At 65.3% G+C, this 15,042-nt stretch overlaps 1 protein-coding gene across 3 annotated transcripts; it reads left to right on the forward strand.

Annotated features, from left to right (window-relative positions):
- The first annotated feature begins 499 nt into the window (after positions 1-499).
- LOC123351332 (DNA repair protein XRCC1-like) lies at positions 500-12,780 on the forward strand. Of its 3 annotated transcripts, none has more exons than XR_006574009.1 (17): positions 500-854; positions 1,128-1,220; positions 1,910-2,017; positions 2,242-2,400; positions 3,734-3,814; positions 4,041-4,158; positions 5,132-5,268; positions 6,461-6,581; positions 6,735-6,951; positions 7,512-7,628; positions 8,241-8,340; positions 9,089-9,254; positions 9,350-9,430; positions 9,715-9,854; positions 10,108-10,198; positions 10,875-10,950; positions 11,418-11,483. XR_006574009.1 is itself a non-coding variant. In XM_044990604.1 (17 exons), exons 1-17 carry the CDS (start codon positions 804-806, stop codon positions 11,529-11,531), a joined length of 1,944 nt encoding a protein of 647 aa, XP_044846539.1. In that variant the 5' UTR covers positions 503-803; the 3' UTR covers positions 11,532-12,780. The 3 variants fall into 3 exon arrangements, 1 of the variants encoding a protein (XP_044846539.1); XM_044990604.1 differs by having other exon boundaries at positions 503-854; positions 9,350-9,404; positions 11,418-12,780; XR_006574010.1 differs by lacking the exon at positions 9,350-9,430 and having other exon boundaries at positions 503-854; positions 9,089-9,152.
- Positions 12,781-15,042: the final 2,262 nt, after the last annotated feature.

Here is a 15,042-nt window from a genome sequence, read left to right on the forward strand (position 1 = left end):
TCACAGCGTAGGACAGAACTCAGGCTCCGGTAAGGAACGAAGGCCCCCGGCCAGGTTCCTTGTCAAACGAAGCACAGGGAGAGTTCCCTTCCCTGCAGGCTCTGCCGGACAATGGCCCGGCTCAGTCCGGGGTGGGGCTCTCCACTGCCCCCCAGGCCAGAGCACGGGGACGCACGGCTGTGCACGGGGACCGCCGGGTGACGTGTCGCGGTGCAAGCCCCCTGCCTGCGTTGCCACCTCGCGCCCGGACACGCGGGGTCCAACAAAGCACAGACTGGGGGGGTGGGAGGGATCTGGTCCAGTCCCACCCCCTGCTCAAGGCAGGACCCTTCCCCAGAGTTTTACCCCAGTTCCCCCCCCCAGGATCGAACTCGCAACCCCGCGTTCATCCCGCCAGCTTTCAAACCCCCTGAGCTATTCCCGCCTCCTGCGCCACGTGATCCGCTCTGATGCAACTTCCCCTCTGCGCCACCAGGGGGAGACACGGGCGAGAGGGGAACACCAGGGCAAAGCGCACGCGCACTAACAGGAGCCGCAAGTAGCAGTCGGGGCGCATGCGCCGCGATCGAGCGGGGCCCGGGCGAAAGCGGCGCGAAGGAAGCACGCACGCGCGCCGCGTCTCGGGCTGGATCGGGGGCTGCGCACGCGCGCAATCCCTCGCCGGGCAGCGGCGCCTGCGCAGAGCCGCTCGGAGGACCGAGCGAACATAGAGTGGGCGGCGCAGAGCGGTTTCACTTCCGGGGGGCGCCAGAGTTTTGTTTCCGGGGGCGGGCAGCGGCGGCGCCCGGCGGCGGAGCGCGGGGATGCCGGAGATCGGGATCCGCCATGTGGTGTCCGCGAGCAGCGCTGACCCGGTGCGGGGCAGGCCATTCCCCATAGGGGGGCGGGAGAGCTGAGCGGGGGAGACCATTCCCTGCGGGGGGGGGGAGAGACGGGAGAAACCATTCGGGGCGGGCGGGAGAGACCATTCCCCATGGGGGTGCGGGGGAGACCATTCCCTGCGGGGGGGGGGGAGACGGGAGAAACCATTCCCCATGGGGGTGCGGGGGAGACCATTCCCTGCGGGGGGGGGGCGGAAGAGCCCATTCCGGGGGTGACGCCCTCTCCCCCTCCCCCCCCCCCCCCAGACTCACTGCGCCGAGAACCTGCTCAAGGCCGACACCTACCGCAAGTGGAAGGCGGCGCAGGCGGGCGAGAAGCAGCTGTCGGTCATCCTGCAGGTGAGACCCCCCCCACACACCTCGGGGGGGCAGGACTCCTGGGTTCTCTCCCTTGGGAGCCAGGACTCCTGGGTTCTCTCCCTGGGGGGGAGGGGGCAAGGGGGAGCCAGGATTCCTGGGTTCTCTTCCTGGGGGGGGGGGCAAGGGGGAGCCAGGACTCCTGGGTTCCCTCCCTTGGGAGCCAGGACTCCTGGGTTCTCTCCCTGGGGGGAGGGGGCAAGGGGGAGCCAGGACTCCTGGGTTCTCTCCTTGGGGGAGGGTAGGGGGAGCCAGGACTCCTGGGTTCTCTCTCTGGCTTTGGGAGGGGAGGGGGTGGAGGGGTTAGAGCAGGAGGGGGAGCCAGGACTCCTGGGTTCTCTCCCTGGGGGAGGGTAGGGGGAGCCAGGACTCCTGGGTTCTCTCCCTTGGGAGGGGGCAAGGGGGAGCCAGGACTCCTGGGTTCTCTCCCTGGGGGTGGGGGCAAGGGGGAGCCAGGACTCCTGGGTTCTCTCCCTGGGGGCGGGGGCAAGGGGGAGCCAGGACTCCTGGGTTCTCTCCCTGGCTTTGGGAGGGGAGGGGGGTGTAGTGGTTAGAGCAGGAGGGGGACGGGGGAAGCCTGGACTCCTGGGTTCCCGCAGTGGGTTGGAAGCGGACCCTGGGTCGGCCCCGCATCCCTGACCCCGGATTCTCCCCCCTTCCTCCCGCGGCAGTTCGAGAAGGAGGAGCGGATCCACAGCATCGACGTGGGCAACGAGGGCTCGGCCTTCGTGGAGGTGCTGGCCGGCAGCTCCGCCTCGCCCAGCGAGCAGGACTACGAGGTGAGGGGGGGGGAAGCCGCGCGTGCCGGGCTTTGGGGAGCTCCCAAGTCTATGGTTGGGGGCAGAGAGGTGGATCTGGTTCAGTGAACCCTGTGGGGTGGGGCCCAGCTGAGCGACCCCAGGGGGCTTAACCCCTTAGGACTGAGGCAGCGACAGGATTTGGGGTGGGGGCTCTCAGGGGCTTACGGAGGCTTCTCTAACCCCGGTGGGTCCCGTCCCCCCAGGTGCTGCTGGTCACCTCGTCCTTCATGTCGCCCTCGGAGAGCAAGGCCGGCACCAACCTCAACCGGGTCCGGATGTTTGGCCCGGACAAGCTGGTGAAAGCAGCAGCCGAGAAGAAATGGGACCGGGTGAAAATTGTCTGCACCCAGCCCTACACCAAGGTGGGACCCCTCCCGCCCCTGGGACCCCTCCCGCCCCTGGGACCCCTCCCGCCCCTGGGACCCTGCTCCGCAGTACAGCCTGGTCTGGGGACCCCGGCACACTGGCCGGGCAGGGCGGAAGGGATTACACATGGGGGAGTGCGTGAGCCGCTGCCAGTGCCCCCGGCTCAAGCCAGGCGGGTGTGACGTTCCCCGGATACAGTCTGGACTGGGGAGCAGCTGTGTCCCCTTGGTTCTCTTTGACGTTGCTTTGCCTGCAGTCCTGGCCGACTCTCTCAGCCCACAGCTTGTAAAGTCGCCCCGAGCTGAGTGACAGGGATGTTCTCCTAGCCGCTCATGAGTGACACACAGGGCGGCACCCGCAAATCCTCCGTCCCGGCCTTGTCCCCCAGAAATGTGCGGCTTGTACTGCTCAGCACCCTCCTGGCCAGCACGAGCTCCTAGAAATCCCAGCAAAGGAAAGGGATTGTGCACCCGCCGAGGGGAGGGTCCCAAACACGCTGCTTTGGGCAGAACCATCAGAGAAGTTTGTTAACTGCAGAAAACTCAATTCTAATTCATTACAAGTGATAAGGCATCAAAGTCGGAATGGGTTGCAAAGAAAAATAATTGCAGAGAAACACGGAAGCGAATCCCTAATTTACCCAACGCAGTGAAATTAAAAGCAAAAGGGATTTTTCTCACCAAACGCTTGTAGTAGATTTCACAGGCTGGATTTGCTTTCAGCCTGGGACCACCCCCCCAATCCCCCCGTGGTTCAGTGTCCTTCCAGTGACACTGATGTCATGAGCTTACTGTTTTTCGTTCCTTTACCCCTCTGTCCCCAACTATTACCCCTCCCCTTGTGTACGGGACGCTTGAACTGTCTCTGCGGTGAAATGTACGTTATTTATTCATGCCTTCCCCCTGCCGGAGAATGGCTGCCAACACAGCTGATAGTTCCTTAACATCTGGTGGAGTATTGGTCTGACCTTTGTTGTCTCTGAAAAGCTAGTCTGTGGGCGTTCCCCAGAATCATAAGATGTTTTAGTAACATCATACAGTGAAAGCCCATAGCTGTACACACAGTGTTGTTACACACATTTTAACAGGACAATGGTGTTCAGCGGATTATGAGTTTTCAAATGATACCTCACAAAGCAGACTTTGTACCAAATGTATCGTAACCGTATAAAACTGGTGAACATGGGGTGCAGGGTGTCACAGTGGGGGGAGTGAGGTCTAGTGGTTAGACCAGGGGAGAGTGTGTGGCGGGGGCTTGGAGCCAGGACTCCTGGGTTCGCTCCCCAGCACTGGCAATGGGTCACTTTCTTTCTGGCTGATCTCCCCATAGACCCTGGCATATGGGCTGTGCTTTGTGAAGTTCCATTCGCCGCCTGAAAACAACGAAACCCAGTCAAAATCTGCCTCCCCGGTGAGTGACAGCTTCACCGGTGCCCCTCACTCCTGACCCTCGGCCCCTGCTAGCCCAGCCTCGGACACCCTCCTCCCCTCCCCCAGCTCTGCCAGTGCCCCACTCCTGCCCCTCAGCCCCTGCTAGCCCAGCCACAGGCTCCCCCCTCCCCCAAGCTCTGCCGGTGCCCCTCATTCCTGACCCGCAGCCCCTGCTAGCCCAGCCCTGTGCATCTCTCTCCGTACAGAAGGTGACCAAGCTGGGCCACTTTAAGGTGAAGGACGAGGACAGCAGTTCTGCCTCAATGAGGCCTGGGGCCCTGTTCTTCAGCCGAGCTACCAAACCACTTCTCACACCGCCCAGAGGTACCACGAACCCCGGAGGGGGGGGGGGGGTGTCGTCTTGTGGGTTAGAATGGGATGGGGGCTGGGAGCCCGGACTCCTGGGTTCTCTGCCCGGCTCTGGGAGGGGAGTGGGGTCTAGTGGTTAGAGCAGGGGGGGCTGGGCGCCAGGGCTCCTGGGTTCTCTGCCCGGCTCTGGGAGGGGATTGGGGGCTAGTGGTTAGAGAAGGGGGGGCTGGGTGCCAGGGCTCCTGGGTTCTCTGCCCAGCTCTGGGAGGGGAGTGGGGGCTAGTGGTTAGAGCGGGGGGGGGGGTGCTGGGCGCCAGGGCTCCTGGGTTTTCTGCCCGGCTCTGGGAGGGGAGTGCGGGCTAGTGGTTAGAGCAGGGGGGGCTGGGCGCCAGGGCTCCTGGGTTCTCTGCCCGGCTCTGGGAGGGGAGTGGGGTCTAGTGGTTAGAGCAGGGGGGCTGGGTGCCAGGGCTCCTGGGTTCTCTGCCTGGATCTGGGAGGGGAGTGGGGGCTAGTGGTTAGAGCAGGGGGGGCTGGGTGCCAGGGCTCCTGGGTTCTCTGCCCGGCTCTGGGAGGGGAGTGGGGGCTAGTGGTTAGAGCAGGGGGGCTGGGTGCCAGGGCTCCTGGGTTCTCTGCCCGGCTCTGGGAGGGGAGTGGGGGCTAGTGGTTAGAGCAGGGGGGGCTGGGTGCCAGGGCTCCTGGGTTCTCTGCCTGGCTCTGGGAGGGGAGTGGGGGCTAGTGGTTAGAGCAGGGGGGGCTGGGTGCCAGGGCTCCTGGGTTCTCTGCCCGGCTCTGGGAGGGGAGTGGGGGCTGGTGGGTCGGAGCAGGGGGGCTGGGTGCCAGGGCTCCTGGGTTCTCTGCCCGGCTCTGGGAGGGGAGTGGGGGCTGGTGGTTACCCAGAGATCCCGGTTTCCGGGGGCTGTCCCCTGGCCGGTTAACTCTGGCTCCGCGTGCTTTGGCTGCGACGTCTCTTGTCTGCTGTCCCGTGCAGCCCCGCAGACGGAGGAACCGTCCCCCAGCTACGCCGTGGCCACCCTCCAGGCCAGCACACCCGGCGCCCCCTCCCCTTCCGCCGCAGAGAAACCCACCGCCAGGACCTCCCCCAGCCGCGCTGCAGCCTCCCCCAAGGTACAGTCCTGGCGCGGGCGCGGCCGCTCCCTCGCGCTGGGGGGGCTGCCGGAACCCGGGGTAAATCCCCATCTGTCTGTTCACCCTGGGACTGAGGCCCTAGTGCTCACCGGGGGGGGGACGCGTCCCCGAGGGGCGCGGGGGAGTCTCCGTCCCGGCAGTTTCTCAGTCGCGACGGGGGTTCCTTGGTGAGATCGGCCCTAGGAGTGATTCGGGAGCCGGTCTCTGACCCGGGCTGTCAGGAGCAGGCTGACGGGCACGGCTGGCCCTGCTGGCCTGGGAATGTCGCCGTCTGTATGAACCCTGGTACCCGGGCCGGACCCCATCGCTGGGGACTGCATTCTGGTACCCACAATCCGCTGCATTGCAGGTTTGCTCGGGTACGGGGTTCTCCTTCGCTTTTTGTCTTAAAGCAACCGCACCTCAGCCCCCGGTGAGGGATCCCCGTGTAAACAGGCACCATGCCCCACCCCAGAGGTGGCTGCATCTCAGCCCCCGTGAGGGATCCCCGTGTAAACAGGCACCATGCCCCACCCCAGAGGTGGCTGCACCTCAGCCCCCGGTGAGGGATCCCCGTGTAAACAGGCACCATGCCCCACCCCAGAGGTGGCTGCATCTCAGCCCCCGTGAGGGATCCCCGTGTAAACAGGCACCATGCCCCACCCCAGAGGTGGCTGCACCTCAGCTCCCGGTGAGGGATCCCTGTGTAAACAGGCACCATGCCCCACCCCAGAGGTGGCTGCATCTCAGCTCCCGGTGAGGGATCCCTGTGTAAACAGGCACCATGCCCCACCCCAGAGGTGGCTGCACCTCAGCCCCTGGTGAGGGATCCCTGTGTAAACAGGCACCATGCCCCACCCCAGAGGTGGCTGCACCTCAGCACCCAGTGAGGGATCCCTGTGTAAACAGGCACCATGCCCCACCCCAGAGGTGGCTGCACCTCAGCCCCCGGTGAGGGATCCCTGTGTAAACAGGTACCATGCCCCACCCCAGAGGTGGCTGCACCTCAGCCCCCGGTGAGGGATCCCTGATAAACAGGCACCATGCCCCACCCCAGAGGTGGCTGCACCTCAGCACCCAGTGAGGGATCCCTGATAAACAGCCCCCCCGGAGGTGGCTGCGGTCAGGAATCCAGTGCAGATCATACCAGATATTTACCTTTCGCTTCTGACCCACTTTTCTTCCCCCTCAGGATCCGGCTCCCCCCAAGAGGAAGTTTGAGTTCAGCAAGGAGAACTCGTCCCCCGTCTCTGCTCGGAAACCTGACGCCGAGGCCCCCCCCCCCACGCAGCCGGCCCCCAAGAAGCCCAAAGGTGAGAGGGACTCCTGGGTTCTGTCCCCGGCGCTGGCATCGAGGTCTGTCGCTGGGGGGGGCGGATGTGTCACTCATTGGCAGGGCGTTCCAGCCGGCTCAGGTGTCCCAGTGGGCAGGTGTTATCGCTACCCCCCCCATTGTCCACCCCCAGCCCCAGAGCCGCCCCCCCGCAGGCCGCCAGCCCCCAAGAAGCAGCCGAAGGAGCCATCGCCGGAGGGGGCGGGGGAGGAGTTTCAGCGCCTCCTGCAGGGGACGGTCTTCGTGCTGAGCGGCTTCCAGAACCCCTTCCGCTCCGAGCTGCGGGACAAGGCGCTGGAGATGGGGGCCAAGTACCGGCCCGACTGGACCCCCGACAGCACCCACCTCATGTAGGTACCGCCGGCTCCCCGCCCCCGCCCGGCCGGGACCCCCGACAGCACCCGCCTCACGTAGGTACCGCCGGCTCCCCTCCCCCGCCCGGCCGGGACCCCCGGCAGCACCCGCCTCGTGTAGGTACCGCCGGCTCCCCTCCTCCGCCCGGCCGGGACCCCCGGCAGCACCCGCCTCGTATAGGTACCGTACCGCCGGCTCCCCTCCCCCGCCCGGCCGGCCAGGACCCCCCAGCCAGCCCGACTGGACCCCCGACAGCACCCACCTCGTGGGCCCCGACCTTCTGCCAGTGCAGCCGGCGCTGCCCAGGCTGATGAACCCTGCGTAGCCCTGACCCAGTGGGCGCACTCAGACCCCAGGAGCAGAGCAGCATGGCTGCACCTTCCCAACTGTGTGCTGTGCGAGGAACCCAGGAGTCCTGGCTCCCAGCCCTCCCCCACCCCCCTCCCAGAGCTGGGGAAAGAACCCAGGAGTCCTGCTGCCTCCATCTAGCCCTCCTGCCTCCAAACGGCTGTGGGGGGGGGGTGCTCTGATCTCCCTTCTGCGTCCCTCCCCCCAGCTGCGCCTTCGCCAACACCCCCAAGTACAGCCAGGTGAAGGGCCGGGGGGGCACCATCGTGCGCAAGGAGTGGGTGCTGGACTGTCACCGGGCCCGGCGGCGCCTGCCCTGCAAACGGTGAGGGGGGGCTGGGGGGGCCGTCCGGGGGGGGCGCCCCTCGGCCAGTGGGGCTGGGGGGGCAGTTGGGGGGGGCGCCCCGCCGCCAGAGGGGGGGGGGGGGGGGGCGGGGGGGGCGCCCCTCGGCCAGTGGGGCTGGCGGGGGCCGTCCGGTGGGGGGCGCCCCTCGGCCAGTGGGGCTGGCGGAGGCCGTCCGGGGGGGGGCGCCCCTCGGCCAGTGGGGCTGGGGGGGCCGTCCGGGGGGGGCGCCCCTCGGCCAGTGGGGCTGGCGGAGGCCGTCCGGGGGGGGGCACCCCTCGGCCAGTGGGGCTGGGGGGGCCGTCCGGGGGGGGCGCCCCTCGGCCAGTGGGGCTGGGGGGGCCGGGGGGGGGCGCCCCTCGGCCCGTGGGGCTGGCGGGGGCCATGCAGGCGCTCTCAGCAATGGCGGAGGCTCGGGGGGTTATATGCGATCAGGGTCAGGTGGGGAGCTGGACCGGTGCTGGGGGTCATTGGGGGCAATCAGTGATGGCTGGAACCCAGGGGGTTCAGCCCTGTTGTGGGGCTCGGGTGGGGGCTGGGGGGCCGTAGGAGGTTCGTTCGGTTTGGGGGTGACCGAGGGGTGCACCCTGGCAGGTACCTAATGGGCGGGCCGCCCGCCTCAGGCAGCGAGGAAGAAGAGGAGAGCGAGGAAGAGCCGCCCGCCCGGCCCCGCAAGACCCCCTCCCCCCGACAGGTAGGGGGCGTCAGGTGGGGCGGGGGGTGGGGCTGGGAGCCAGGACTCCTGGGTTCTCTCCCCAGCTCTGGGGGTGGGGTGGAGTCTAGTGGTTAGAGTGGGGGGCTGGGAGCCAGGACTCCTGGGTTCTCTCCCCAGCTCTGGGGGTGGGGTGGGGTCTAGTGGTTAGAGCGGGGGGCTGGGAACCAGGACTCCTGGGTTCTCTCCCCAGCTCTGGGGGTGGGGTGGGGTCTAGTGGTTAGAGTGGGGGGCTGGGAGCCAGGACTCCTGGGTTCTCTCCCCAGCTCTGGGGGTGAGGTGGGGTCTAGTGTTTAGAGCGGGGGGTTGGGAGCCAGGACTCCTGGGTTCTCTCCCCAGCTCTGGGGGTGGGGTGGGGTCTAGTGGTTAGAGCGGGGGGCTGGGAGCCAGGACTCCTGGGTTCTCTCCCCAGTTCTGGGGGTGGGGTGGGGTCTAGTGGTTAGAGCGGGGGGCTGGGAGCCAGGACTCCTGGGTTCTCTCCCCAGCTCGGGGGGTGGGGAGGGGTCTAGTGGTTAGAGCGGGGGGCTGGGAGCCAGGACTCCTGGGTTCTCTCCCCAGCTCTGGGGGTGGGGTGGGGTCTAGTGGTTAGAGCGGGGGGGTGGGAGCCAGGACTCCTGGGTTCTCTCCCCAGCTCTGGGGGTGGGGTGGGGTCTAGCTCCCCAAGCCCCTGCCCCCCACGACACCACCTCACACAGACACCCCCCCCCCCCCCCGGACCTTTCTCTTGCAGGGAGCCGGGCTGCCCAGCTCCAACCACCAGGGCAAGGCGCCTGCCAGGGCCCAGCCGCCTCGGGGTGAGTCCTCGGGGGAGGAGACAGAGCCCGGCACCTCCCGGGCCCACGCCGGCAACTCGCGGGCCGGGGGGGAGAGCTCCACGGACAGCGGGGAGCCCGCAGGTAGGGAGAGACCCCAGGAGTCCTGGCTCCCTGCCCCGGGAGGTGGCCCCAGTGCCGGGGGGTGGCTGGGACTGATTTCCCGTCCTGTTCTCCAGGGGCCAGAGACAGCGGGGAGGGCGACTCCGGCGACACGGACGACGAGCTGAGGAGGTGGGTACAGCAGAGCGTGGCCACCGGTGAGTTGGGGGCCATGGGGGCTGATCTAGTGAGGGGGCGGGGACAGGAGGGATGGAAAAAGGGTCCCGGGGGAGATTCCCCCCCCCCCGTTCATTCTGGGGAGGGACTCCTGGGTTCTCTCCCTAGCTCGGGGGCGTGGGGTGTAGTGGTTAGAGCAGGGGGGCTGGGAGCCAGCACTCCTGGGTTCTATCACTGGCTTTGTGGGGGGGGGTGAGGTAGGGCAGAGGAGGGGGAGCTGAGGGGGGGTGTCCGCCCCCCAGCTGACCCACACTCCCTGATGCAGGGTGGAGGAGGAGCACCGCAAGAAGCAGCAAGCGGGTCGGGAGGCGACTCCGGACCCCGACGATGACCCGTACGGCGGCTCCACGGACGAGAACACGGATGTGGAAGAGGAGCTGGATCAGCCCATCCCGGAGCTGCCTGGTATGTGGGGTGGGACATGGGGACTCTGGCTTCCATCCGGCCCCATGGCGGGCACTGGCTTTCTCTGGGGGCGAGGAGTGGGGCCTGGGGCCCATCTCCTCTAGTGGGTGAGAGTCTGAGTTGAACACATGGAGATTTTAATATCCTGCGGCAGTGAGTCCCACGGGTGAACACGGCACGAATCTGACAGGGAGACGCCCACGCGGGTTTGTAGCATCCAGCTCCTCACGTTAACCCCTTTCCTCCTCTCCAGATTTCTTTGTGGGCAAACGCTTTTTCCTGTATGGAGATTTCCCGGCCCAGGAACGACGCCTCCTGAATCGCTACATCACGGCGTTCAACGGGTGAGGGGCAGAGCCGTCACGGCAGCTGGGCCCTCCACCCAGACGCCAACCCAGGAGTCCGGGTGAAATTCCACAGGGTGTGGGTTTCGCTCCCGACGTCCCTTTTGTAGTTATGAAATTACCCTCACCGCTGTCCTAAGCGTGATCTGCTGCTGGGAGGGGGTTAAACAGCCTCCGTGCTGCGTCCCACCCCAGAGACAGCTGCATCTCGTGCCAGACACATGGCCATGTTCAGCGAGCAATTCTTTCCTAACCGATGGAAGTAAGGGCTGGGGTAGCAGGGGCTGCGGGTCGGGAGTGAGGGGCAGGCGGAGCTCGGGGGGGCTGCGGGTCGGGAGTGAGGGGCGGGCGGAGTGAGGGGGCGGCTGTGGGTCGGGAGTGAGGGGTGCAGGCAGTGCTCGGGGCGGGGGCTGGGGGTCGGGAGTGGGGGATGCGGGCAGAGCTCGTGGTGGGGGGCTGGGGGTCGGGAGTGAGGGGGCGGGCGGAGCTGGGGGGGATCTGGGGGTCGGGAGTGAGGGGTGCAGGCAGAGCTTGGGGCGGGGGCTGGGGGTCGGGAGTGAGGGGGCGGGCGGAGCTGGGGGGGATCTGGGGGTCGGGAGTGTGGGGTGCAGGCAGAGCTCGAGAGGGGGGGCTGGGGGTCGGTAGCTGGGGGGTCTCACTCCCGTTCTGCCCCCAGGGAGCTGCAGGGCTACATGAGCGAGCGGGTGAACTACGTGGTCACGGCCCAGGAGTGGGACGACACCTTCGAGGAGGTGAGAGGGCCTCCCCTGCCCCCCAGCCCCAAACAGCGCCCCCTGTGGGTGAGGTACACGGGGCCTCCCCTGGCGCGGGCAGGGGGCTGGGACACGGAGCCTTTAACCTGTAATGCAGGGTGTAGACTAGTGTCTCTGGAGCCAGGACTCCTGGGTTCTGGCCTGACTGGGAGAGGGAGTGGGGTCTAGTAGTCGGGGGGTGAGGGGGCAGAGTGGGGAGCTAGGGGCTCAGAGCAGGGGGCTGGGAGCCAGGACTCCTGGGTTCTCTGGGAGGGGGGTGGGGGCCAGGGGCTCAGAGCAGGGGGGCTGGGAGCCAGGACTCCTGGGTTCTCTGGGAGGGGGGCGGGGGCCAGGGGCTCAGAGCAGGGGGGGCTGGGAGCCAGGACTCCTGGGTTCTCGGGGGGGGGGCTCAGAGCGGGGGGGCTGCTCCGGCTCTGCTCTCACGGCCCTGCCTTCGCCCCCCGCAGGCCCTGAACGACAACGCCAACCTCTCCTTCGTCCGCCCTCGCTGGATCTACACCTGCAGCGAGCGCCAGCGGCTCGTCCCGCACCAGCCGTACGTGGTGGTGCCGCGAGCGTAGGGCGGCGCTCGGGGTCCCGCGGGCGCGGGGGGGCGCGGGGGGGCTGGGCGCTCCCCTGTGTACAGACATCACGCCAGGCGGGGGCAGTTTTCACTGTTCTTGGTCCCTGCCTCGGCCTCCTGTTTGCAGCAATGGCAGGGGCTGAGCTGGGCTGTGCCGGGGCAGGGCTGCCCCGATTGTACCCACCTCCCCCGGCCAGACTCCCTGTTCCCCTCAATATCCCCCCCTCTCCAAGGCACCCTCAGCCCCCGCCTCTATCCCCTTTTCCGCCAGCGCCGTCATTTCTACCCCTCGGGTTAAGCCGGAATTGATTGTGTGCGGACGCCCCCGCGGGCACTTGAACCCGGCTTCTCGCTGGTCGCCTGCCGTTCGAACCGGGCTCTGCAGCCAGGTGGGCTCCCCCCGTCCCCTGCACCCGTGTGAGTTAAATCCACGGGGCTCCAGCTGGCCGGAGTCTGGGCCTGGCGGTGGGGAGCCCGAGGGGCTGGGTTAGATGCTAAACTCCGGAGAATTTACCAACCCAAAGGAAATGCAGGAAACCTTCCCTCCCTGCCTTACCGCCCTGGGATCAGGGCATCCGGGGGCTCCCCTGGGATCGGTGCGGCAGGGGATCAGGGCATCCGGGGGCTCCCCTGGGATCGGTGCAGCCGGGGATCCGTGCGGCCAGGGGCCGCTTCGCACCGTGAATTTCCACTGAGCCGTGGGGGGGTGAGTTCAGGTCTTAGCATTTGCTCTGGGCAAGGAAATCAGGCTGGTGAGTTTCCTTCCCTCTCTCCCTGGTGGGAGGGGCCCCAGGTGGGGGTGTCTGGTCAGTTTCAGTCCCTGGTCAGTTTCAGGCTGGTGGGAGGGGCCCCAGGTGGGGGTGTCTGGTCAGTTTCCCAGTTGCTGTGGGTCTGTCTGGATGGTTTCCCCTCCCTCCCTTTCTCCTGCCCCAGAGCCTGGGGGACTGTTCGTATTTGGGGGGCAGGGCGGGGGGAAGCTCTTTTATACAGTATTTTCTTTGCGCGAAATAAACCGTTTTCAGGTGACGCTTGGTTTAAAAAAAACCTTTAATGGGGGTGGGGCTGGTCTCCCCTGGCCTGGGCCCCATATGGAATAACAAGTCCTGGGCCCCCTACCTCACGCCGCAGCCGAGGCGTGGCCCTGGGGTGCGCTAGGGGGCCCCACGTCCTTTGAAAGGAGACCTGCTGCGGCTGAGCCCCCCAGCTCTGTGCCCCCATGAACCCACCTCCCCCAGAGCTGCTTGGAAAAGGTGCCCTGCTGCCATGAAAGCTGAACACCCCCACGCCTCACTGTATTGAAGCTCCATCCCCTCGGCTGCCCCATTTCTGCACGACCCCCATCTCCAGCTGTGGAGCCATAACCCCTCTGTCCCCCTCTGAGCTCTAGTGGGGGGTGGGGGGGCTCCGCACGTTCAGGTCTGGCCTGGGCAGGGGAATCCAGCCGGGTGCCCCATGGTGCTTTCCTGACTCAGCCCAGCCATGGGGAGAAGAGATGTGCATGGGGGTCCTGAGCCAGAGCCCAGCTCAGCTGCTCCCCACACCGCTGGAGGGGGGGGGGTGTCCTTTGCTGCAGGGCCAGTGTGTCTCCTAACTAAACCTGTTAACGAGCCCAGGTGTGGCCCCCTTGCGTTGAGCTGACCCCACCGCTGCCAGCGAGTGGCAGAAATGACGCAGTGGGGCTGAGAGAGACCGAGAGGTGGGTCCAGGGACAGGGGCGGGAGGGGCACTGGAGGAGCTTGGGGGGGAAGGGAGCCCAGGGCTGGGATAGCAGGGGGCTGTGGGTCGGACCTGGGTGGGGGGCTGTTGAGCTGGAGTCTGGAACCTCTGGAGAAGTCTGTGCTCTGGGGGAATTCAAGACTCCCCAGGTTGGGGGGCGGGGGTCAGCCCCCCCAGCAGGACGGATGGACAGAGAGTTATTACTGGTTTTAGATTTACAGTGCCAGGGGGCCATCGGTACCAAGGAAATAAAACAAGTGGTTTTCCCCCCCCCCCCCCCCGGCCTCCTCATGGGGTGTAGGCGGGGAGGGTTCCACACACAATACACTGGAAGAAGCTTCTATAAATGGGTCGACCCGGGGGGGGGGGGGGGCTGGGTCCCTCCGAACCAAGGGCCCCTGAGCTTTGCATCCCCAGCCCCACGGGGACGGAAATCCAGGCATGGGGGCTGGTGGGGGTTGATGCTTAGCTGGTGGGCGCTGGAGGGCAGGAGTGTCTCCGTGGTCGGTGTTTGTGCAGCGCCTGGCGCGGGGGGGTCCTCAGTCCTACCCTGATACACCTGATAAGGTCCAGTCACGGGCCGGGGTGAGCGCAATTGGGTCTTGGGCTGGGGCCATAGGGATAACAGGTCAGAAGTGCTGCCCAGGATCCTTGGTCCCGCAGCCCCCCACAAATCTGCTGCTTTCACCACAAGGGGGGGGGGGTGGGGATATACCTTGAGCCAAAGAAGCGTCCAGGTCTGGGTTTGGGGCGCTGGCCCCAGGGGGCGGAACTGGCTGGCACGGGGGGGGGGGGGCGATGAGGCCTTTCCCCTCTAGCGGTGCCAGCTCCCCTCCAGCACCAGGGTTTGGGCTGGATCTCAGCCCCGTCCCAGTGATTTACCCCCCTCAAGGGTGGTTTCGTTTTTACTCTGTTGTTTAGTATTTTCTCTCAATTCTTTTAGCAAATTAGTTAAATTTCACCTACAACATTTTTAAAATTAAAATCTGGGTAACGTTATTTTTGTTACTTAACTTTTTTTTTGTAACCTGCTACAGAAATTTCCCAGCTCACAATTTATCTTTGTTGTTTTTGTTGTTTCTTTTCCGTCACATTCTTTCATCCGATTGATTTTACTGAGCAACTGTCGCTTTGTACCCAACGCATTGTCACCTGGTTATAATAATTGGTAACTGATCATTGATAATCTATCATCCAAGATCTGTTGAGAATATATAGCAATAATTAATGGTTAATGTATAATTAGGCTTGACAATTGGAGTTTTATAATTTTTGACATCTCAATTTTTTATTTAAAGCATTTTACAATTTTCTGCTGATTTGAATGGTCGCTGCTGCGGGAGGTTACGGGGCCGTCACGCACCAGGGCGGCTCGGACAATAATTATTTGATTTCAAAAAAACGCTTTCTGCCCGTTAAAACACACCTGGCCGACGTGGACAAAGCAAATACCCTGAACTCCAGCGCCGCTCTGATCCCCAGCAGCGCTGGTCTCACGTCGCCCGTCTGGACATTTCGATGCTCGTCGACAGAAAGATTTTTCCATCGGTTTGCATGGGTGAAATTGACTTGTATCGATGTTTACTGATCAAAACTGACCCCTTCCCAGGGTAGGGGTAACGTGTCACCGTTCGTTAAACGTGCAGTCTGGGCTTTACAACAATATTAATAATTAACACAACCAATCAGTCATTTATCATGTCTCTGGCAAAGTCTTGCAGCCAGGCTGGCGCCAGCCCCCGCAGCAGGAAAATGGGGAACTCAGCAGGGATCGTAGCAGCAGAGCAGGAAAG

Source organism: Mauremys mutica, chromosome 17 (genome assembly GCF_020497125.1).
Source record: "Mauremys mutica isolate MM-2020 ecotype Southern chromosome 17, ASM2049712v1, whole genome shotgun sequence".
NCBI lineage: Eukaryota > Metazoa > Chordata > Testudines > Geoemydidae > Mauremys > Mauremys mutica.